Source organism: Protomyctophum bolini, assembly GCF_963924005.1.
Source record: "Protomyctophum bolini genome assembly, chromosome: 14".
NCBI lineage: Eukaryota > Metazoa > Chordata > Actinopteri > Myctophiformes > Myctophidae > Protomyctophum > Protomyctophum bolini.
The window spans coordinates 12,848,456-12,872,338 of NC_137875.1; the positions used below are offsets into that span (position 1 = coordinate 12,848,456).

The 23,883-nt window shown below is 43.1% G+C and overlaps 1 protein-coding gene across 11 annotated transcripts in view; it reads left to right on the top strand.

Moving 5' to 3' along the window:
- Positions 1-209: 209 nt before the first annotated feature.
- LOC308328683 (calcium-activated potassium channel subunit alpha-1a) overlaps positions 210-23,883 on the top strand; it is a 223,450-nt gene continuing 199,776 nt past the window's right edge. For all 11 annotated transcript variants that reach the window (XM_080782710.1, XM_080782713.1, XM_080782716.1 and 8 more), the window contains exon 1: positions 210-1,742. In XM_080782710.1, the coding sequence (XP_080638836.1) occupies positions 1,452-1,742 (291 nt within the window). In that variant the 5' untranslated portion in view covers positions 210-1,451. The remainder of the gene's footprint in view (positions 1,743-23,883) is intronic.

The following is a 23,883-nucleotide window of genomic DNA, read 5'->3' on the forward strand; positions in this document are numbered from 1 at the left end:
ATGTATTGTATAGTATTATATAGGCTCTGCCCTACCTGCCTGGGCCCCACTTTGCGAACCCTACTGCTTTACATGCCCCCCCCCCCCGCGAGTGCGCGTGCGTGTGTGTGCGCGCGCCGATCGAGCGGCTCTCTGACAGGCGCTATCAGCTGGCTGCTACAAACACGAGCCTGTCGTCTCTCTGCAGACGCACCGAGGGAACGGAACGGGGGCACACAAACACGGCAACACGCCGCTTCATTTTTACGCAGCACTAGAGACATACAAATTTGAATTGGACACAACACAACAACAATAAAGATCGACGAAAAGAAGAACCACGCACGCACGCGCCCGGCAAGGTTATTATTATGTGGGCGACGAGCGACGCACTGCAGTGGACACGGACAACACAACATTAGCCTATATTCGGCAGACTTGTTGAAATTATAAAATTTCTATATCGCTCCTCCTCGTCGTTTTCAATGAAAAACAACCCGGTTTTTAAGCCGTCCCAAGGCTTTTATTATCGATTAGTTTGACGCCGAAAAAGAAAAAGTGAAATCGATTCTCTCTCCGCCGCGTCGCCAGTGGTGTGTATATCATCGGCAGCCTAGGCAGGGTATACCCCCTCCCTCCTTCCCTCCCTCCCCTCTCCTCTTCCATGGAAGACGGCTAGTAGAGAGGAGGAGGACGGAGGAGCGCTCAGTCACAAGAACAGGAGCTACACTCCTGTTATAGTTTTTTACTTTAATTTCCCTTTAATCAGGACATAATTATTGGCAGCCGCGTTACGGCTGCAGGAAACCGAAGACGCCGCTGCATGGTGTGTTTTTCCACCACAACCAACCATGGCACTCGGCCTCCTCCTCCTCCTCATGACAGAAGAATCGTCTGGACAGCCTTCAGAATAAAAACAACTCCTTCTTCGACGTTCGTGCCGTGCGTGCGTTGGGTCGGGCTCGTCATATTGTTGCGGATTTAAATGCCTGTCGTCTCCAAGCCGTTTCTACTGTGGACCGTGGCTTCGTGGCGCGGCGGCGGTTGTGGTGGTGCTGTGCGGCGTTCTGCTGCCAGCAGCCAGGCTGTGACACCGACACGGCTGGTGGAAGAAGCGTTCCATTATAGACTTGAGTCTGTTACTGACATAAAAGGATATTAATAATAATAATGGGGGACTAACATTATAGAAGAGAAGGGGGTACGTGTGAAGGAAGAAGAAGCAGCAAGGCCAATTCGACAAGCGAATATTTAATTTATTTTTTTAATTTATTTTATTATTTTCCAAGCATATAACATATTAAACAACACAACATAACATGTCTGGTGGTTGGTGGTGGGGCTGGGGTCGCTGGCACCGCGGGCTGTGCGCGCAGCAGCAGCTCCTCCATGCAGTGTCCGTGTCTCCATGCTAGCCGACCACCCGCACCCGCGACCATGGCACTGGCAGCAGCAGCCCTGGACCTGGCTCTATGAGGACCCAGCAGTACACTGTCGATAATAACGTGAACCCGCCGCCCCAGTCCCAGTCCCAGCCGCTCCTGGTGGACCCCCCTCCGCCCGCGATCTTCATGTCTAAGATGGAAGACGTGGTCATCCCCTTCTCGTCCGAGGTGCCCTGCGACAACAATGGGCAGCGCATGTGGTGGGCTTTCCTCGCGTCCTCCATGGTGACGTTCTTCGGGGGTCTCTTCATCATACTGCTCTGGAGGACCCTCAAGTACATGTGGACCGTGTGCTGCCACTGCAACATCAAAAGCAAGGTAGGATGCCGCGCGTGCACACACACGCAACCCCCCCGGGATTGGCACTGGTACTTAGTCGCCCCCCCCCCCACCCCCCATCATACACCAAATTGTTAGCCAATAGACACATCTATAGGAGCTGTTCAGTCTCAGAGCATGTACTGTAGATCGGGTGTTCAAGTGTGTGTGTTCAAGTGTTGATAATTATGTCAATTGTCAACCCTCATATTGGATGCTGAGTACACTGTGCATTATTTTTGGTTTACCCCCCCCCCCCACTGCTGTAGCATACTGTACAGTACTCTGTAGCCTACTGTACAGTAGACTAGTACTCTGTAGCTTTACTGTGCAGTAGGCCTACTCTGTAACCTATACTACTGTACATTCTTGATTTCTTGTACATTTCTGTATAGCCTACTACTGTATAGTACCGTGTAGCCTACCGTAGGCTACTGTACAGTACTCTTGCACAGTAGAGCCTACCGTAGGCTACTGTACAGTACTCTTGCACAGTAGGATGTAGGCTACTGTATAGTACTCTTGCACAGTAGTCTGTAGGCTACTGTACAGTAGGCTACTCTGTAGGCTGCTGTACTGTCACTGACTGGCCGTGAGGGTCCGCTAGTTTGCACGACACATTTAGTGCACTTTGTGGTTGTATTTTGAACACCGGGCCTGCTTGCTAGGCCCTGGACTGTACTGGTTGGCGATTGAGTTTCCAGTGGCCTTCCCCTCACAGCGTGTGAGTGACACACTAGTTAATTGAGCTGCTTTGCCTCAGGTGTGTGTGTGTGTGTGTACGTTCTGATCTATCTGCAGCTGTGTGCCCCAAAATATTTCTATGTCACCCCCCCCCCCCCCCCCACACACACACACACACACACACACACAGCCCAACCTTCATAGGGGGGTGGCATGACATAGCCTACAAATATTTTGGGGTCCACACAGTCAGAGTAAACCACACTTTGAGAACCGAGTTGCACAGAACAATTTCATTCTAATAGCACAATCAAGCCATGTTTTCATGGCTACCTACATGTTATGTTTGACCTCAATACGGACACACAGACACACACACACACACACACACCATGGTTGCTCGTTGCATTGCAATACCCTCCTATTATGTATGCATAGATGGACTACTCAACAGAACAGCTGTCATTACGGATGTGGCGCTTTATTAAATTGCAAGCTCCAATTAAAGAGTTGATGTTACACAATAACTATAAGGTCGGTAATCTCTTACTCAGAAACATAATGGTTCTTTGAAGGGCTATTAGGTGATGGTTTATGGTTTACGCCACAAACAACCCGCCACGTTGTGAGCTTGTAGATCCGTTATTTTCCGAGAAATCTTTTTGATGTAGAGGGGCACAAAACGTGGGAGACCCCTGGAAGTATCGTCTCTGTCAGGTCGGTGGAAACCTCATATGTCCAAATTCCAAAACTGTTTTCAGGACTCTCATTTGTGTCGCGAAAGCGATGCGTTTTGAGCTCATAGATCTGCTACTTATGATGCTTTCGTGTAGTAACACTGTAGTATGATCAAGAAGGGCATTCATTTACAGAAAAACTATAGCATAATTTAATTATACGTCTGAAAGGTTCTTTCTGGATCTGGATACATGGTTCTTCTAAGTTCTATGTTCCGGTTGGCACCTGTAGTTGAAGGGGAGAATCAAAATAATAAAAAAGAAGACATGGGGACAATGGCGCTATTTCACACATTCCACCATAGCAACCTAATGAAGTCTGCTGGGGATTATTATATACCTCGTCAACACGCTGACATCGATGCATCCCCTTTCATAGCCTGTGATATCTCTCCCTGCAATGTTAACGCCCCAGATTATAAAGGATCTGGAAGTGCATCTTGCAACGACCTCAACCTTTTTGGACCTGAGCATTGGCAGCCCCCGCCTTCAGATGCCGTGTCGTGGGCCGGGCGTTGTGCACGTTTATTTCAATGATCAATCAATAGGTTGTGTCGCGGCTTGGATCAATGGAACTAACATAGTTAGTATGCTTTATTTTTCTCTGTGTCATGGTAGGAGAAAGGGAGATGAACAACACGTGTGCTCGTTAGTCAATTTACAATTTAGGCATTTAGCAGAAGCTCTTAATCCAGAGCGATTTACATTAAGCATAAAAGTATGGCAATACATCTCATACAATAAAAAGTAGTTATCATGAATCATACGTATGCTAAGTACGTAACGGTGGAATATCTATATAATGAAACTATGCATGTATACTTTATAGTGCTATTCCTACATGAAAAAAAGCTATAAGGCTACATAAAATGTTATCTAAGTTACATAAATTGGTCCTTTGCATATGACTGTAAGGTCGTCAGGGCTAGGGCAAGTGCTACGGGCCATGATGTAGTCTGAAGAGGTGGGTTTTCAGACTGCGGCAGAAGATTGGGAGTGAGTCTGCACAGTTCTGATAGCAATGGGAAGTGCATTCCATAGTTTTGGAGCCAGAAGGGAGAAGTCGTTACTGTAGTGTTCGTTGAGTAGCCTACATACAGGTTGAATCATGGGGTGAGTCATGCAAACCTCTGCAAAGGTGTAAAGCCAACTCATCTCAAAATATTTATCGAAAACCGTCATTTTGAACCAATAACCAATAAGTTCATGTAAATAAATAAACCAAAAAGCTGCGTTTAAAAAATATTGTTGATATATGTATATGGGATGTATATGGGATGTATATTTTTGTATTATAATTTATTATTTGCAATTGATCTGTGTCTCTCCTGCTGTTGCTCTGCAGAGGCTTGTTGTCAGAACACAGCTCTTTTTCCATCCATTTCTGGCTATCGTGAGATTCGTGAGTGGTGTGTTGTCGAATGGAGCAGTGGATTACACCGCTCAGTTCACACGGGTGTGATGTTTTAAATATCCATGGCATAAAATAGGGTTAAAGTGGTTAAACCGATTATTATTCTTAAAATGTTTTGTTAAAAGAACATCACAATCATTTTAACCGCAAAAATATCCAATATTGACATACCCAAAATTGGGACCAAAACGTTATCATCTGCTTAAAGTATCGATCAAATGGATTAGTTGGATTAACTGGTCCACCCCTAGGTGCTGTAGTGTCTGTGGCCTTTCCACCGTCTGCTTTTAATTACCTCCTTGGGCATCTTGTCCATCAAGGCAGTCAGCTGTGACCAAACAAATCGAAATAGACCTTCACATTGTAGCAGTCAGTTGACAGTGTTGCTCAAACCGTCTCGGGTCAAGGAACCCAAAATTGTTTTGGCCCATGGACCCCCATCTGAGAATATTTTGTGCTAGGGAAGGAAATGTATTGTTGCGGGCAGAAACCCCTTATCTCTATATTATTATAGCATATCTGCAAGCTTTTTTTGAGCATACAGTATATATGCCATAGCATAGCCATATAGTATGCATACAGTATATGCCATATGTGCATACAGTACATACTGTATGCTATGCCACATGGCTATGGCATACAGTATATGCCATAGCCATGCACTCATCGTCCACCATACTGTGCAGAGTGTACAGCGTGTGTCAGAAGATGATGACAATAAACCCAGGGCTGTGAACATAACGAGGCATCCATCTTGTAGCTCTGCTGCTGTTGTGTGTTCTGGTTTGCATCTCCTGTCTGCTAAATCCCTGCTTCCCAATCCCAACCAATGGGTCGGGACCTTTTTCTTTTCTTTTTCATGGCAGTCGTGGACCAATTCTTATGGGCCGTGGCCGTCGTATTGCCCACCGCGTGAATAAAATGTATTCCCGCCACACTAAATAAATAAAATCAATTAAAATCAACTAAAAACTAATGTAATTTCGCCCCCATAATGTTTATTATTATTTATTTATTTGTACAAAATATTTGTCAAATATTCAAAGAAATAAAAAAATAAAATGTTCACTATATATGTTTTTTAATAGGATTGAAGTGATGATCATAATGTATCTTGGGAGTCCTGGGGACCAGTAGATGGCCTACCCACCCTATCTTTTGGGTTGAACTTGAGAGCTGCAAAGGTTTGGGAACCACTGTGGTAAATGAAGACTAGCTACTAGAGGAGGTGAACTACGGTTTCTGCCTGACAGTGACGATATCATTATTCGGGCATCCCCTGGCCTGACGTTGGAAAATGTTTGAGAAACATCGCTCTGCAGTCCTCTTGGGTGACTTTGGAAGGGGGATTGACACTTGGCCGCTGAGGGAAGAGGCTTGTTAGGAGTATTAAAGGAGGGAAACCGGATCTGCGTTCAGCTGACTGCTGAGGCCAGTGGCCATGTTGGTATGTGTCAGACTGCTGAGGCCGGTGGCCATGTTGGTATGTGTCAGAAATGGGATGCATATTTGGAAGGTGGGGGTGGTGGTGGTGGGCAATACTAGGAACTCACAATCAGAGGCGAGAAAATGCATGTGGAAAGTGGGAGTATATGGCTCTCAGTAGTGGGGGAGGTGGAAACTTGGGGGAGATGCAAAGATGAAGGGGTGGTTTGGGTTTGGGGTGAGAGGTGGTGTTGCATAGCGTGGTGTGTCCTCGTCCTCACTCTTTCGCCCGTCGTTGACTCACAGCTGTGTCACCCGTTCTCACAAACGCTCCTCCGTCTTCCTCTCCAACAGTGTTATTAAGACCTTAGGTTTGGCTGGGCAATGGACCATTTGCTAAAGCCCACCCCAAAAGCCATTGTCCGATGCCAATCCAAATAGTTTAGCAACCATTGCTAAGCTGGGCAAGCTTCCGTCACTGCATAGCTGTCAATGGTATTTTGCTTGGCTGTGCTGTTGAACACAACACAGCTTAACGTTGGGAAAGTTCCACGACTCACCCGCCCAGGTGATGGCAATAATACACCGTAGTCTTACCGCGAGAACTCTGGCCGTTAAAGTTGCTTGAGTTGGATACTGTTTCTCCCTCTAACATTGCCTCGTATTTCTAGTTCATTGAAATAATGTTATGCACATTTTTCTAGTGCATAGGCTACTGCAGGCTTTGTTGACTAGATTTAGAAGACATTTTGAAGCTCTTGCCACTGAAATGATTGATATGGAGAAATCCCATCATTCAACATGCATCTCAAGGCTTAAAGAAGGGTCAATTAACCCAAAATAATATCCAAACTCACATTTAGAACCAATAACCCACATTATGATGGGACTTAATCGAATAATCGTGAAGCAGTTTTCTTATTTATTAAAATAAATAAATCTACAATTAGTTAATATCAATCAATCAATTAATGTGTCTTTTGTAATAATAATCCAAATTGGCAAAGATTTCATATACTGTAGTTGAGTAAAACGTATAATATTTGCCTCTGAGATGTAGTGGAGTATAGAAGTAGAAGTACTGAAAGTTGTAAATACCTCAAAATTGTACTTAAGTACAGTACTTTATAGTAAATGTACTTGGTTGCTTTCCACTACTGCCTACAGGCTTAATCATTTACAACAGAAGCAGGGTGAAAATGATAGAATGGAAAATCTCCAGTGTCGAGGGATTTGGCACCTGAGCCACGGACGGCATCATGTTGTGCAAAAAACATGCAAGTGGTTTGTGGGTATTTTGAGGGCAGCGTTCCCTCAGGTTCTCTGGACCGTGAATCGACAGACACTCAGGGCTGTCAGTCACCATGACAAAATTCAAGTAAACACAAATAATTGCGATGACCTATATTTAATTGTTTTTCTTGGCATTGGAACATATGAATTCAACTTTACTTTCCAACTTTACTTCTCGGCGAGAGTTGGAGAGAATGAATGAAGGAGCGGCTCTAGTATTGAGACCTGGGGTACTCCGGTCATATAAAGGGTTGTAAAGTTGTTAAATTCAGAATTCGAAAAGGTTTTCTGCTACTCTGTGACCCAATGTGAATTTTGATCCTGCAGCAAGCGCCAGGAATGGATAAGTTATGGTAGCTGCTAGTATACAGTAGCCTATACAGTATATACAATTATTCCTGTACATTTACATAATTGGCATTTTGTTACTGTCGGGCAGAAACCTGTTATGTTCATATTCAACCCCCCCCCCCCCCCGTAAATATAACGCTGTAGTAAGTGTAGTTGATCAGACTGCAGCGTCACACACAAGGATCATCAACGCAGCAGATCTACAAGCTCGAAACGCGGTGCGAAGTGACACATTTTCACCTTGTAGATCTGCTACTTTTGCAATTCATAATTTGAATTCTGAAATGTAACATTTTTGGACATTATGCGGTTTCCACTTTCCACCCTACAGCAGCAATATAGATTCTTGGTGCTCGGCTTGACAGTTTCACCAGAGTGCATTCACTCTATAAGATTGCATACATTACTCTGCCTGCCCTGTACCAGAGCAAATCACATGAATCTGATCCTCGATCAGTCCTACTGTATACCTTAGGAGAACTTCACCCATTTTCAATCTTATCTTAATATAATTGATCCTCTCTAATTAAGCAATAATATTACAGGAGATGGTGTTCTTTATCATCATTAATGCACTTCTGCAATACCTTTCAGAACTCGCCCTAGTGTAATATTTAACAGTTACCCTTAAAACTAAGATAACAGTTACCCTTAAAACTAAGATAATCGCAGAAAAATGTAAAAAAAAATCAGATGTAGCCACTACGACCACAAATGTCCCAAGAAACTAGCTAGCGTAGCCACCGAGTCTGCTGCGCTCTGAGAGAAAAGCACGGCTGAACTCTTTGTTTTGATTATCTGTGCCATTATCGTGGTTTAAGCACGGCTAGAAAGCTGTTTCAACCAATCAGATTGTCATCATCGATGGGGATTCCAAGCTAATAGAAACTGCAGCCGTTATTTTCCTGGAAGGTTGATGTGCGGAAATGGAAGCCATTCTTACAGCAATAACAAGTAATACAAATATAATTAAATAGGTTTTAATCTTTTTTGAAATGACCAAACCCACCTTCTGATTATCCCATGGTTGACATGTTTCTGAACTGTTCACAGCCCTCTGAGACACAGAGCAGACAGAAAGTGTGTCATGTAACAGTATTAGTGAGGACCAATTAGCCTATATTGATTGAAAATGGGTGATGTGGTGTGTGTGTGTGTGTCTGTGTCTGTGTCAAAATGGCCACTGTACTTGCACACGGACATTAAGCCAATTTGTCCACTTTGCCCAAATTTAAATTAACAGCAACAATTTTCTCTTTATTTATATTCTTTTGAATGGCCATTACAGGCAATGGGATCTGTAGTCGTTGTTGCGGTTCCATAGCCCAGATGGACGGTGGGTGTATGTGGACTACTACTAGTGTGTTAGAACAGAGAGTGAATGCAGTGTAGCATTACTGTTCCTTTTCAAGTGACGACGTAGTGGACGGTGGATTGCAGAGGTGCATGCGGCTGGCAGCCGCGTGTAAATGTTGTTCCTCTGTGTATGCCCTCGTGCTTGGCAACGGGCCATCTGCATTTCGCCAGAGCAACAGAGCAACCCGGCCTACCTAGTGTTTCCACGTCTGCTTATTAGAAGCAACCTTTTCTGTAAGGTTGCTTGTACTGTAAATATTGGGGGTTGACGTTTTTTTGGGGCTTGCTTCCAAATGTTTTCAATTATTGTTTTAAACAAGTTCTCAAACATTTGCAAATGAATGTCTCCGCAGACACCAAACTCTCACCCCATCTGATCCCTCTTGTTTTCTAATTAGACCTATAATATCAAATATATAATATTTCACCTTTTCTTTTTGAAAATGGCAGATGATCTACGCAACACGTTGTGAGCTTGTGGATCTTCAATCTTCAAATTTCAGCTGCATATATGTTGCTCACATGGCCTATATAGTCACTTATTTTGGTTTTGTTTTCATAGACCTGGCTGCTTATATCTCTCACAATATCTGGCAGCAGTCCCCACCCCCCGCCATCAGCTGTCGCTCTCACTAACAACCCTGCACCACCACTATGCCTAACCCGGGCTCCGCAGTCTTTGGAAGGCTGCCATAGCCAATTGGAAGGGAATCTGAAAAATATGCATCTTGGATCGCACGACTCCAGAGACACTGTGCACCAAGTTTGCGAGTTTTGGACAAAATAGTTGAGTAGTAGCAAACGGTGTGTTTTGAAGAAATACCGTCTGCCACAAATGAGACTGGACCTACAGTATATAAGGAATCCTGCAGGGATCAAATATTTGGGTTTCTTCTGTGGCCTACTGGGAGCGGTAACTGACACACGGACGGACACATGCAGGCTACAGGTCTACATCAGGGGCCAACATGATAGTCCAAGGACCTCTGAGCTGAGAGAGAAGCTGGAACCACAACACATTGTGTTGCAGATTCTACCTTTCCATAGATTTCATAGATGGCTTCATAGACTTGTTTGACAGGATTCATGTTAATGTACATTTTCAGACCTTTAAATCGTCAATACTTGATCACTGTACATAAGTCTGCTCTTTTTCCCTGTTCACCAAGCCTCTTTGCCGAAAATAAATCTACAAGCTCACAACGTCTTGCAGTGCAAGCCAAGGTGAGCTTGTAGGTCTGCTATTGTTGGCTTATGTTCTACTCAGAATAGGGATGCTAGCATTCATGTGCTTAATGTAAAGACATAATAATAATAATAATCCTATCGCACAACGATTTGGTAACTCTGAGGACTCCCTGCTGAAGAGCCCTGGTCTACAGTGGGTTGGATGAGAGAGAGAGGAGTCATCTGTAGAATGGACTGTCTGCTGCATGTTCTTGTTGGCCGTGCCATACGTCCATATGTCATGTGTTGTTGGCGTTGCCAGAGAGGGAGAGAGAGCACACTTCTCAGCTGTCCCAGGGCAAAAACCCCCTGACCAGTTTACACCCCCCCTCCCCCCTCCCAGACCCATCTTAACCCGGAAGGATGGCCTGACTTGCGTAACTGCAAGACTGCATGCATTCCGCTCACAGGCTACAGGAAGCCATGCAGCAACATTCAGACACGAACTGTGTTGAGCTTGACACCAGCATGCTACAAGTTGTTGTTTGCTTTTTACACTGTCCTTCCCTCTCCACAGCCACTGCCTGTAATGCAGTGTTGATTTTGACAGCAAATTGTGATTTTGTTTAGTCATTTTCCTCGCTCGTCACACGCTGCTTGATCAACGTGTTGCTGCAAAGCGATACGTTTCAAAACCTAAAATTATTGGAAGAAGAACCGGCCTGTTGCCCTTATCCCCGAAAGCTTCTGCTTTCGAAATGAACTTCCTTTCTCTAATACTTAGTGCGTGGAATGTGTGACTCATGCGTTACTCTCCAGCGGAGATCCACCCGTTTTTCCCTTGGCCACTAATCCCTGATTGTAGGGCCTGATCTGATGGCCATGTAGGGGCAGCTGCGGCCAGTCACGCTGATGTATGCTAATCCACAGACAAGGAGAGGCCATATATCAGAGCCATGTCTATGTATACCCTGAGATACAGTACTGTATCCACAAGACCAGCCTCTATACTATATAGCCATTTCTCACACACACACACACACACACACACACACACACAGTTTGATGAGGCATTACCCATTTTGTTGCTGTCGGGCAGAAACCTTTTATCTCCATAACTTCCATACTGTTTTTTTTCTTGTTTCTTCAAGTGAACGTACTTTTGTGTAGCAGATTTGATCTCTGTAAAAATCTGCAGTGTTAATTTAACTCTGAGAGATTATGGAATCAAATGGATTCAGTTAAATTTCATAAAACACTCTCGGGAGTTACAGTAAAGTGTCCAATTTGTAGCCATTTTGTACACTCGAGTTACAGTCCGCCGTCAGGGGTCTTATTTGGAGCCATGCGGAGCCGTGTCTATGTATATGTGCTGAGGGACCGGGTAGACACAGAGGAGGAGGCAGCCCCAACACGCTGCTCTTCCCTCTGTGTGTGTGTGTGTGTGTGTGTGTGTGTGTGTGTGTGTGTGTGTGTGTGTGTGTGTGTGTGTGTGTGTGTGTGTGTGTGTGTGTGTGTGTGTGTGTGTGTGTGTGTGTGTGTGTGTGTGTGTGTGTGTGTCACGCTGTTATGTCTTCTCTAGCCTGTCACCGGTCTATTAAAAGGACCCCTCACTCCCCGGGGAGTTACTCGGGGGAGGGTCAGGGGTCAAGCAGGAAGGGGATACCTGGCTCCAAGGGAGGGAGTGGCTGACTGGTATTCCTGACATTGGAGGCATGTGACGGTGACCGACCGGGGGCCACCTGATACTGGCGGTGGCCCAGGCAGCCGAGCTGGCACACGGGAATCCGTTCGCAGTATGCATGCATCTCCTGGTTGAGATTGGAAGAAAAAAATGGCTCGGCTAAGCCGGTGCGGCCGGCAGGTCTGCGGAGGCGAGATAGCAGGCTAGTGCCTGCCCGGCCCGGGGCAGTGAGATCACGGCTTACAGTACAGTGGGGGTTAGTTACCTTCCTCAGCTGTGATTGTCCTTAAAGAGCTCAACATCAGGGGCTTGTGCGAGTGTCCCTGTATTGCTATACTTGTGAGGGCCAAATGTCCACAAGTGTTGTGGAGTTTGAGAAATGTACGTACGTCGTGAGGACAGTTTTCCTGGTCCTAACAAGATTTAAATGCTGGTTAAAAAAGTTATTAGATTCAGACTTGATTTAAACATATTCGTGCTGTGCTGTCGCACGCCCCAAAAAATAGTCGATCTACAACTTAAGCAACGTAATGTGTTTGTCGTGTTGTGTTGTGAGCTTGTAGATCCACTGAGTGTGGGCCTAGTCGCCATATCGCCTGCTCATGGAATTCATTCAGCGTTCCAGTATCCATATTCGTGGACGTTGTCTCAGCAGTGGAATGCTGTCTATTTTGGTTTTTATCGCACTGTTAGTGCCGTGCCAGTGGACAGGAACTGACACGACTCTAAATAACTGAAGGGAGAAGAGATGCACATCATATTGTCTGCGAGGGCTTATTGTATGAGCCCCATTTTCACGCTCACTGATGCTTCTCATGCAAATCTGATGTGTGCGTACAGTACTTGTTTTTGTATGAGAGGGAGAGGGGGCGGGGTGTGTGTGCATCGTTGTCTTAATGTGTCATAACAGGGATATTCTTGTTGTCCTATATTATGGTGTGTTGCACATGCAGTGCTATCCATGTCTGAGTAGAATTATCCCGGTTGGTATGTAAGCCCCTGTTTGAGTACCGGTACATCACGTCACAACAGCCCATTTTGATCTTGTTCTTCGCTGTTTAAAACTTTTCAGCTAGAAACCAAATTCCCTTCATTAATTTCTGACAGCAAATCCTGCCAGTACTGTACCATGTGCGATTTCTTTGCTGTATACTATGCTGTAGTTTGTTTTGGCTAGGAATTCTCAGTGATGTCATTGGTATGCATGTTTCTGAACTGTCATCGGCTCACAAATAAGATGCAGAGCGAGTAGATGGAATTGGCGCTATCTTATAATGAGCATTAGTGAGGCATTAGTGAGTGATTAGTGACCAATTATATGAAAATATGATTTAAAACGGGTGAAGTGTTTCTATCTTCCAGCATGCATCTCTCGAAATTGTAAATAACGACCCCCCCCTCCCCACCCCTCTCTACAGTCAAGTAAGCCAGTGTAACTGTGGACAGTGAAGCGTGCTCGACGTCATAATTGGTGCTTTGAGCTGTGTGCAATGATGCAGCAAGACATGTGTGTGTGTGTGGAGGAGGAGAGAGAGAGAGACAGACGGAAAGAGTGAGTGAGTGGGAGACACAGAGAGATAGAGAGAGGATAGAGGAGGAGGAGGAGAGGGCGTGTGACAGGGATTGAGACGGGGAGGGAGGGTAGAGGACATGAAGCTGACCTTCACACACATGCACTGCTTTTGCTTGGCCTATGTGCAGGTCTGTGCTCCATACGAGCAGCTAGCATGGCCAAGGGTCACCTCCTCTGTCTGGTCGAACATACAAGACCGTCTTCCTTGCTTAGGCTGAGAGCTGAAAGCATTGAGGCTTGAAGTGTGAATGGCCAAGGGAAAGGATTGCACACCCACCACCACCATCATCAGGACCACTGGCCCTAGCAACCTGTTCCAATGAGCCTCTAAGTGAGCTAGGCTAATATGCTAATTGAAGTTCTCCTAGCTGGCTAACAGCTTTACCATCTATATCGATACTCATTAGAGTAGCATGTGGTATCGAGTCTTCGACAACAATTTTTTTGTTTTGTTTTTTTACATTCCCAAAGAACCAGAGCCTAGGAAGATGATTGTTGCTGTCTAGTAGTGATGTCTCCGTGATGTGTAGGGAAATCAAAAATTCAAAAATGGCAATGAAGGACCAATCTAAGTACAACTGATTAGTTTAATAGATGCTGCTCTGTGGCACTTTATTGTTGCAACAATGCTCTCAGGTAGTCATGACCAATTTGAGATCCTTTAAAATTCTATTTTCATTTGTTTGGGTGTCATCTAGTTTCTCATTTGGGTCTCGACTAAGAGAAGTTTGGGAAATGACGGTTACCAGCTCTTCAATGGCTCCCATTTTGAAGCATGCTCTCATGTACAGTATGATAAGTTCATTGTGTGGTAATCAGCTCAGTCAATAAACACTTGCCTTTCTCCCAGAGCCTAATAATTGCAGTCATAATTATGAAGGATAAATCCACATCACTAATGGCTGTCTATTAGGGAGCCGTGCCAGAGGTAATGTCTTGCGTGTTTTTAAAACTGCCATTACACTCTCAGTCTTTCCTGTGAGCCAGCATGCACAATATCAGCACCGGGACTCTCTTCTCTTTGATCCTGTATGATGGAACACTAATCTTAATTGGTATGATTCTGAAAGGGAATTAGAAAATATGGAAATCCACATTCACCATGATGATCAGTGATTTGAAGTCACATCGCCCCGGCCCTAATCAGAATGCACATTGCGTATTTGTCTGATTGTGCAGGTGTCGATATGCAATCGGCGCAGCATGTGATACACTGATTAGGCATTGAGACCTGACAGCAAAATGGTTGCTTGAAAACCAAAGCTGCAACCATTCATGATTATTTTAGGTGTATTTCTTTTTTTATGCTGTGTTCCCTGTGTAATGTTATGTAAATGTATTCCACTGTTTGACTGTCTGTTTTTCCGTTTTGTGTTTCTTGTGAGGACTGCGGATGAAAATTAGCAACTGTGGTATATCCGGTGTATTTACGTCCATGTGACGTCCATCAATATGCATTGCCCTGTCCAAATAAAGTAAAGTAAAGCCTCGGAATTATAGTGGCTATAACATGATGCTTTTTTTAACCACTCGGGAGAAAGCCTTCGCTGAAAATAGCCGATCGTTGCGTCGCGTGATTGTCAATCTGCTATTTTCTCAGAAAGCTTTCCCGCCACAATATATATCACCCATTCTTGAGATAAGGGACAAAACTTTTTTCAAACTGGATTTTTTTTTTTTTTAAGATACATTCAAATCAAATAGATGTATTTGTAGACACAGGTCTCAACTACCAATCTTGAGAAGGAACAGGTTTTTCGCATAACATTTCTTTCTAAAATGGGACATTTATGCACTTAATACCTGATTCATGTCAACTCCGTCAGACACACTAAAATCCCTTTTAATTGAATTTTATCATTTCAACAATAATATAAAGTCCTCAGTTATCTTATAATGGCTTTCAGTAATCAAGTTTAAGTAATACAAATCTTTTAATATTATTTTGTTCCAATATCACACTATTATGAAATATCCAATTTCTCAAAACCGTCATTTCAACCTTTATTTTCAATATTATAACATGAAAACCATGTAAAAAAAAAAAAAAATCATCATTACGTATCATTTCAGTTGGTGTTTCAATACATAAGCACAAAAGATTTGACAGCGAATTTTCTATTTCTTTGGAAATTAACAAAAACATCACGGGACGAACGTCTGACGGAGTTGACGAACATCTGACGGAGTTGACAAGTTTAACTGATTTAGGTTCTAGACCACCTAGGATCTTGATTCTGGTGACTAATCCCACATTTTCAAGGATGAGGAATACAGTGGTACTATTTAGATTTGCCCTGTGAACATGGCAGCCATTTTTCAAAATGGCCGCCAACTTTCTGTTATTTCCCAATAACTCAAGTTCTACACCACCTAGGATCTTGATTCTGGTGACTAATCATACATTTTCAAGGATGTGGGATACATTGGTACTATTTAGATTTGTCCTGTGACCATGGTAGACATTTTTCAAAATGGCCGCCAACTTTCTGTTATTTCCCAATAACTCAAGTTCTACACCACCTAGGATCTTGATTCTGGTGACTAATCATACATTTTCAAGGGTGAGGAATACAGTTGTACTATTTAGATTTATCCTGTGACCATGGATGGTAGACATTTTCAAAAATGGTGGACCTGCTATTATTTTACCAATTTACTCAGGGAATATTATCAGAATAATATAAAATCTGTGAATACATTTCTTACCAAGAATTTTCTTCACCAATGTTTGTAAAGGTGTCTACTAACATATCCCACATTGGTTTCTATTTGACCACCCTAGGGGCATGTTTGACAGCTGCTGAAAGTTGGGTACCATCAACAAACAATATAAGGCTAAATGTTTTAAATTTCATTATGCTTTAAGTAGAATGTGGCATGTCAAACTAGGGGCTTTTCATGATTCTGGATCCATTCCAAGCATTAGTTTTGCACAAAAAACACTACGTTGGCTAAAAACGGCCATAGCCATCATCACAGATGTGATGAGGTCAGCACATGTCGGCACATTTGGGCAAGTGGCTATGGCCAAACTAGGGGGTCTATGGCCAAACTAGGGGTCAAACTCCTTGGGCTAAATTCGGTGAGGTGAACAGTGAGCAGTGAACAGTGAGCGAAAGACTGAAGACAGAAGATTTGGCTTCAGGACCATCAGGCAGGATGTGCAGACACTGAAGGCATCAGTGTCTTTCTCTGTGTCCCCAGCATGTCAACCAAAGCAATGTTACCAAATCAAAGGAGCCTTCACCTCATGTCACCTGGGGCTGGGTGAGCAATCGTATCCTGTATCTAAACTCACAACTAAATACAGACACTTGGCCAGACTGCCGTTTGAAAGGGTCAAACCCCTCATCCTGATTGGGGAAGACCACCCCACCTAATCACACCAACCGAACAAGTGAGGTTGGGGCCTCCAGGTGGGCCAGCAGCCATCTGCACAAGACTGGGCTGGACCCTGCAGGAAAGCAATCTCCAGCCAAGACAATGTAAGTTGACTATAACAGAGCCCCAGAACACAGAGCTCAGGAGAAGGATGGAGAAACACTGGCAGGAGGCCACCAAGATACAATGCCCCAGAGACCCAGAGTGTGCCACCACTGGCAATAAGGAGATCAACTGCTGCAGCAAAGATGTCATGAAAGGCAAGTCTCCACCAAAAAAAACCCTGAACCTAATCGGGGTGTCAAGAGACCAAAGTTTCTCCCCCACAGTTCCCTGCAGTGGCCAGTGAAGTCAAACTGTGCATCTGTACCTGAAAGGGGCAAGTCAAAGGCCAGAAAGCCCACCTCCTTTTAATGTCCTGTCAGTAGAAACTCAACCTGCACCTGAAATAAGCCCTTACCTCTCCCAGAGAAAGATCATCCTTGAAAATGTAATGATTAGTCGCCAGAATCAAGATCCTTGGTGGTCTAAAACTTGAGTTATTGGTAAAATAACAGCAGGTTGGTGGTCATTTTGAAAAACAATGGCTGCCATGGTCACAGGACAAATCTAAATAGTACCACTGTATTTCTCATCTTTTAAAATGTATGATTAGTCGCCAAAATCAAGATCCTAGGTGGTCTAAAACTTGAGTTATTGTAAAATAACAGCAGGTGGCGGCCATTTTGAAAGAAAAATGGCTGCTATGGTCACAGGACAAATCTAAATATTACCAATGTACCCCACATCCTTGAAAATGTATGATTAGTCACCAGAATCAAGATCCTAGGTGGTGTAGAACTTGAGTTATTGTAAAATAACAGCAGGTGGCGGCCATTTTGAAAAATGGCTGCCATGGTCACAGGGAAAGTCTAAATTGTACCACTGTATCCCTCATCCTTGAAAATGAGGTCTTAGTCACCAGAATCAAGATCCTAGGTGGTGTAGAACTTGAGTTATTGTAAAATAACATCAGGTGGCGGCTCTTTTGTAATATGGCTGCCATGGTCACCACGAGACAAATCTGTGATGGCCCCATAGCCAAAAATGTTCCTTAAGGCATGCTCTAACTGTGTGCCAAATTAGAATACTGCCCATTATTCAAAAACAATAATTTTATTGTTTTAGGAACACTTTTGTCAACTCCGTCAGATACACGTCAACTCCGTCAGACACAAAATCTGACGGAGTTGACGTCTGACGGAGTTGACAAAATGGCATTTGTTTTCATCTTAACCCTCTTTAGTACAATGTAGCCATTTTGTTTTTGCTTAATTTTGTTAGCTAAACCTAACCCCTAAACTAAAATAATAAACATTATTTTTGAATTCTTAACAAAGATCATAATAATGTCCTGACGGAGTTGACATGTAAAAGCTGTGACCACATTGTTATCAACATTGTTTGTTTAAAATATCAAACAATTGAATGCTTGTCAGACCAGGTACTCCACTGTTGCAACAAATATAAATGGGACTTGGAAAAGGAGTCTTCAGGCTAAATCTGTCGACAATATTTTCTGATTAATTTAAGACTTTTAAAAAAACCTGACGGAGTTGACGGAGACGTGGGACGAACATTTGATATGAGATATTTAATAGAAAATATGAATTAAAATTAACTGTGTATATTATTTGCTATGTTGTTGACAATCTACTTTAATTTAGTATGTATATTTATGTGATTGTGACAGTATTAGACACTTTTTTGGCAGTTTGAAATTGTGGCCACTTGCTGGGGACAGGCTAAATACAGGCCTTTTTGGGTACAGGGCCTGCTTTTAACTAATTCAGATGGAATATGAAAACAATTATAATGAAATTAAGGGCATAATAATACACAACTGTATTACACTTAACTTTGCAAGTGCTTTTATTTTTATGAATTAATTTATTTTTTACATAAAATAAGGCTCTTATGTGTGGGACATGTTTTTTCCACTTTTGTCCCTCATCTCAAGAATGAGTGAAATATATAGGGATGCTGGGGTTTACGTGGTTAAGATGCAAGCGGTCTGTGGCAGGCAGGCGCTCGCACATCTCCAAACGCACAATCCATTGGCTATGGTGTGGAAGCACAGTGCTATTGTTGCACGGTCCCCTATGGCTGGTTCTTGGAGGATGCATTAACCCATTTAGACCTGAGGACGATTCTACAAATGTCTTCTAAATCCTGACAGTTTTCTGAAAAACCCATGTTTCTATGTCAGTCGACCCCCAACAATATATGTAATTGGCCGACCCCCATCTGAAAATATGTTGTTCCAGGGACCCCCCAGAAGCAAAGATTTGAGTTAAAAACGTTCGCTCTGAAAGAATATATATTCAAATATTTGCGACACATTTTCACGATTTTTCAAAAAATAGCAGATCTACAAGCAAACATGAGCTTGTAGATCTGCTATTTTTCAATAGATGGAGTATAACATAATGCTTAAAACACCATTAGGGGTTTCTGTCCAGAATGGGTTAAACATGATGGCCATGGGCCTCTGCTATTCCGCTCAAATGGGAAGATTTCAGCACCATGGAGAGCTGCTCATGTGGAGTGAGAGAGAGCGCTACTGTTCCTGTGGGGCGGAAAGCTTGTATAATCCAAAGTCGTTGCTTTTACATTATTCAAATTAATAAAATAATATAGGGAAATTTGCAGATTTACATAGGACACTTTTAGATCTGTTTTTTTCTTTTGCTACATTTGTGTGACACTCGTGTATGTTGAAGTAAGGCAATACTTTCTACGATATAAATAATTATAAAATAAAAAATACAAAAAGAAAAAGAGATTTTTTTGTTGTTGAAATAATGGAGATATGAGGTTTCGGCCCAACGGCAAAATAACTGTAGGCTATGTTGTCCCCACTCCCAGATTCTGTAGAGCAATAACGCACACACAGTCGCACACATGCATATGTTTCTGTTGCTATGCTTGTGAAGACATCAGCATTTTAGAATGTTTTATGAACGCCGTTTTTACAAATATTTTTTTCTTTTGCCTTTTTTAAACCCAAACCCCTAAAGCCGTAAATGGCAGATCTGCAATCTCATATTTGCGCCACACCACCTCTACGTTATATGTTTCAGAATGGCACACTTGCTGAGAAAAATTACTTTTCATTTATCTGCAATCCTATGATTTGAATATGAAGTGATTAATTTAATATGTGGTAATATGTAATTCTGTTATGACAGCCTTCCCACTGCATGCGTTCAATAAAAGATCATTGCTGGGTTTTGATCAAAGGCGCTTCCACTCGCTCGCTGACTAAGGCTTCGCCTCGCGCTACAGAGGAGAGCTCCTCAGTCAAACGTGCGTGCACGAGGAGTTGGAAACCTCAGGGCTTTAATTGGCTGCATTGAAACCAAACAGGAATGTGAATGTGGCGCTAATAACAAGCTGTGTGTGTGTGCGCGTGTGCGTGTGCGCGCGTGTCAGACAATAAGGCTGTCCTCTCAGTGAGGGCTGGAGAGACAGTGATAAGGAACACAACATCTGGTTAAACACTGGCCACACATCAAAGCACTGGTTCTCTGAGCCACTATGGGCCGTGGATGTTCTGAGCTGTGCACGTTCGCCCACTAGTATGAGCTGTGCACGTTCATATAGTATGAGCTGTGCACGTTCATATAGTATGAGCTGTGCACGTTCATATAGTATGAGCTGTGCACAATTCATTCACTATGAGCCGTTCGTTCACTAATTGTTAAACATCTGCATCGCTTAATTTATAAGAAGTCTACACAATTAGTGAATGTAGAAGAATCCCTATGGTACCACATCAATAGAGCACTGGATTGTGTACAAAATCCTATCCAACGATATCAGAATATTCTACATTTTGGGCTTTAGCAGGAAGAGGTTTGATTAGCACTGATTAAGAAGGCATGACATGAAAAGGGTTTGAGTAGCAGTTGGACAGAGAAGCAGGGTGTTGTGTAGCTCTGGGCGGGAGGTGGGTCTGATCATGAGAGTGTTGAGCTTAGCAGCTGCTCTTCTCCACATGATCTCCAGTCCAGTCAACATGATGAGCAGCACCAGATCCAAAAAATATTCAATATGTCTCTCTCTCTCTCTCTCTCATGTTCTCACCCAAACACGGTGACACACACACGTGTGCTGGGGGAAAAAGTACTTTTTATTAATATTTTTATTTTGTTATTTTACTTGAGCAGAATTAGTACATATAAATGAGTAAAGGGTCTACATTCAAACATTTGACAGTAGGCCTACAGACGTACTGAAGGATTGGTGTCAAAATATTCTTCAAGTACCAAAGTGACATATCTATAAGTTCACAACGCACCCCTTGAGGTTGACAGTGTGGCGTGGAGGAAACCAGTCTGGTAGAGCAGAGTAAGGTACAGGGTATTTTTGTCCTTTGTTCCGGGTTGACTGCAGGCTGCAGTGGTCTCAAACACATTAAGGGAACCTAAAAGACCGCATAAAAGTTAAGGAAAACGCACGGTACCTCAGACAGATTTAAGAACATAGAATTGATTTTATTTTTGAAATGCTCATCAAGTGCTCTGTGTTCAAAGTGAGGTTAAAATCAGCAAATCGGTTTCAGTCCTGGGACCTTTGTCAGCGCTATCTGGTACAGGGTGACATGTGAGACAGGTCGCCAGTGTTGGATTGGAACTCGGTTCCTTGCCAACTCGGCCTGCTAAAGCTTTTGGAGGTTTAAATAAGTAAGGTTCCTCTAAAGTTACCAGAAAGGCAATCCAAGTGTCAATCCAACTGTTTGTGTCGTGCATAACTCCTGTATTTGCCTATCATTCTGTGTGTGTTTGTGTTATGTACGCACCTTCCTAGAAGTAACATAATCAAATCTGTCTGTCTCTGTCTGTCTCTATAGTATCTACAAAAGTAGAGAAAATAACCAATCTACAAGCTCATAACACCACGTTGCCCTCGCGATCTGTTCACCATTTTATTTTAATAATCGTTAGTGAAGCATAAATCGGGGTGAAAAGTTTGAAATAATGGTGATATTGAATGGGATGAGTCGCCCCGCCATCGGTCCTGCATGTTTGATTAGCTAGCAGCATGCTAATCTACGCTAGGCTTTAATTACCCTGACTCTTGGCCATCTAGACGTCAAACACCACGATCGCTGCCAATCGCGTAACACATTCTTGGATGTGCGTGCGTGCCTGTGCTGCGTGTGTGAGTGCTGTGTTTGTGTTTGCGTGCACAGTACACGCACTCGATAAACTGGGGTTATGCCATTTAAATATGCAAGAGATGAAGAGACAAGGCGGGAAATAACATCTCCTCATTATAAATAGATAAACAGGATTGTTTAGCCCCGTCTGCCCTTCATTGCCATCTACTCATTAGCTGAGTTCCCACACTCGTGTGCTAGGGGGGAAAAGTACACATTTTTATTTTGTTATTTTACTTGAGTAGACTATAAACGTATAAGTAATAGGTCTACATTCAGAAAGAATTACAGTACAGAAGTACAGAACAATTGGTGTCAACACATTCTTCAATTACCAAAGTGAAATATCCAAACTATCCAATCTATAAGCTCACAACGCACCCCAAGAGCTTGTAAATTGGGTATTTTCATATTGGTGAAAACGCATAACTTAACTAAGGCCCAGGCCACACGTACAGGTATGTGGATCTTTTGCTAAACATTTCTTTGTGCGTTTGGGCCTTTCAGCCACACGCAAACGGCGTTTTCGGCCACTCAAACGTGGGTTTTTGGAAACGGATAAATATGTGAAGATTTTCGAAAATATCCGGATCAGTGGAGCTGTGTAGTAATGCGAAACCTATAATTAGGTGAGAAATGCAGCTTGTGCCTGCATGGAAACTACACGGACGGATATCTCTGATTGTTCATGTTTATATATCACTGTTAACAACTTTAAAACATATGTTGCATGAACTGCACTGTCTGCAGCGCGAGCTAAGGCTCTGCTCTGCTGCATCCAATAATAAATATTTCAGTCTACTATAGTCCAGTGCGGACTGGTGATTGAATTTGTATTGGTGCCGAGTGTGAAGCTTGAACAATAGATTAATTGCGGTTTTGTTTTGCAAAAGAGAGTAGTGTGGCCTAGGTTAGGCCAAAGTGTGAAGTATTGTAAAACGGAACATACTACCTCAAAGTACTTGCGTAGATGGATTTTACACAAGAAGAGATTGATTGTTCTGAGCCTTGCTGTTTCTCAAGACGAGGACTTATTTGATTCATACATTATTCATATGGATTTTAAAATGTTAGCGTGAGGAGAATTCTCTCCTGGATTCTTCTAAAGAGACATTGGCCAGCATGGGGTTAGAAGATGGCACTAAAGAGATTGCAACACACACAGCATTGACTGGAATATGTCAGTGGGCCAACCTTCAAGCTTTGACGCACGCACACACGCACACACACACGCACGCACGCACGCACACACACACACCATTGAAAGCATTGCGAGTTTGACATTTAGTTAGTGTTTGCCACGCAGGTGGTGGTGGTGGTGGTGGTGGTGGGTGTGCCTGGTTTTATGTACCCTGGCTCAGTTGGAGTGGCTGAGAAACGGGTCAGGAGATGAAAGCATGAATGAATGAATGCATTCATGCATAAATTAATGCATTCATGCATAAATGAATGAATGCGTGAATGAACGAATGGAGGTTAGCTTGTAGCCACGTCTACCTCGCAATGCTCTCTGACCGACTGACCCATGCCTTCACCAGATCTCCGTTGGTCATGACCTCTGCGGTTAATGGTTGACAGAGGAGCAGGGGTCATTTATAGTCGTGACACAAGGGAAAGTAATACTTTATGTCCACAGGCTTGTCCTGGAACAATCCCATCACACAGTGTGTGTGTGTGTGTGTCTATAGTAGTTGGCTAACATTGTAAAACTGCATTTGATTTGAATGCTGACGAGTCATGATGAGAGCTTGTAGATCTGCTATTTTCATTTTTTTTTGCACACCACCATGGTACAACGAAGAATACTACAATAATACTAAAGACAGAATGTTCTGTAAATTTGAAATTTAGTTTATTTTATTGTACACCT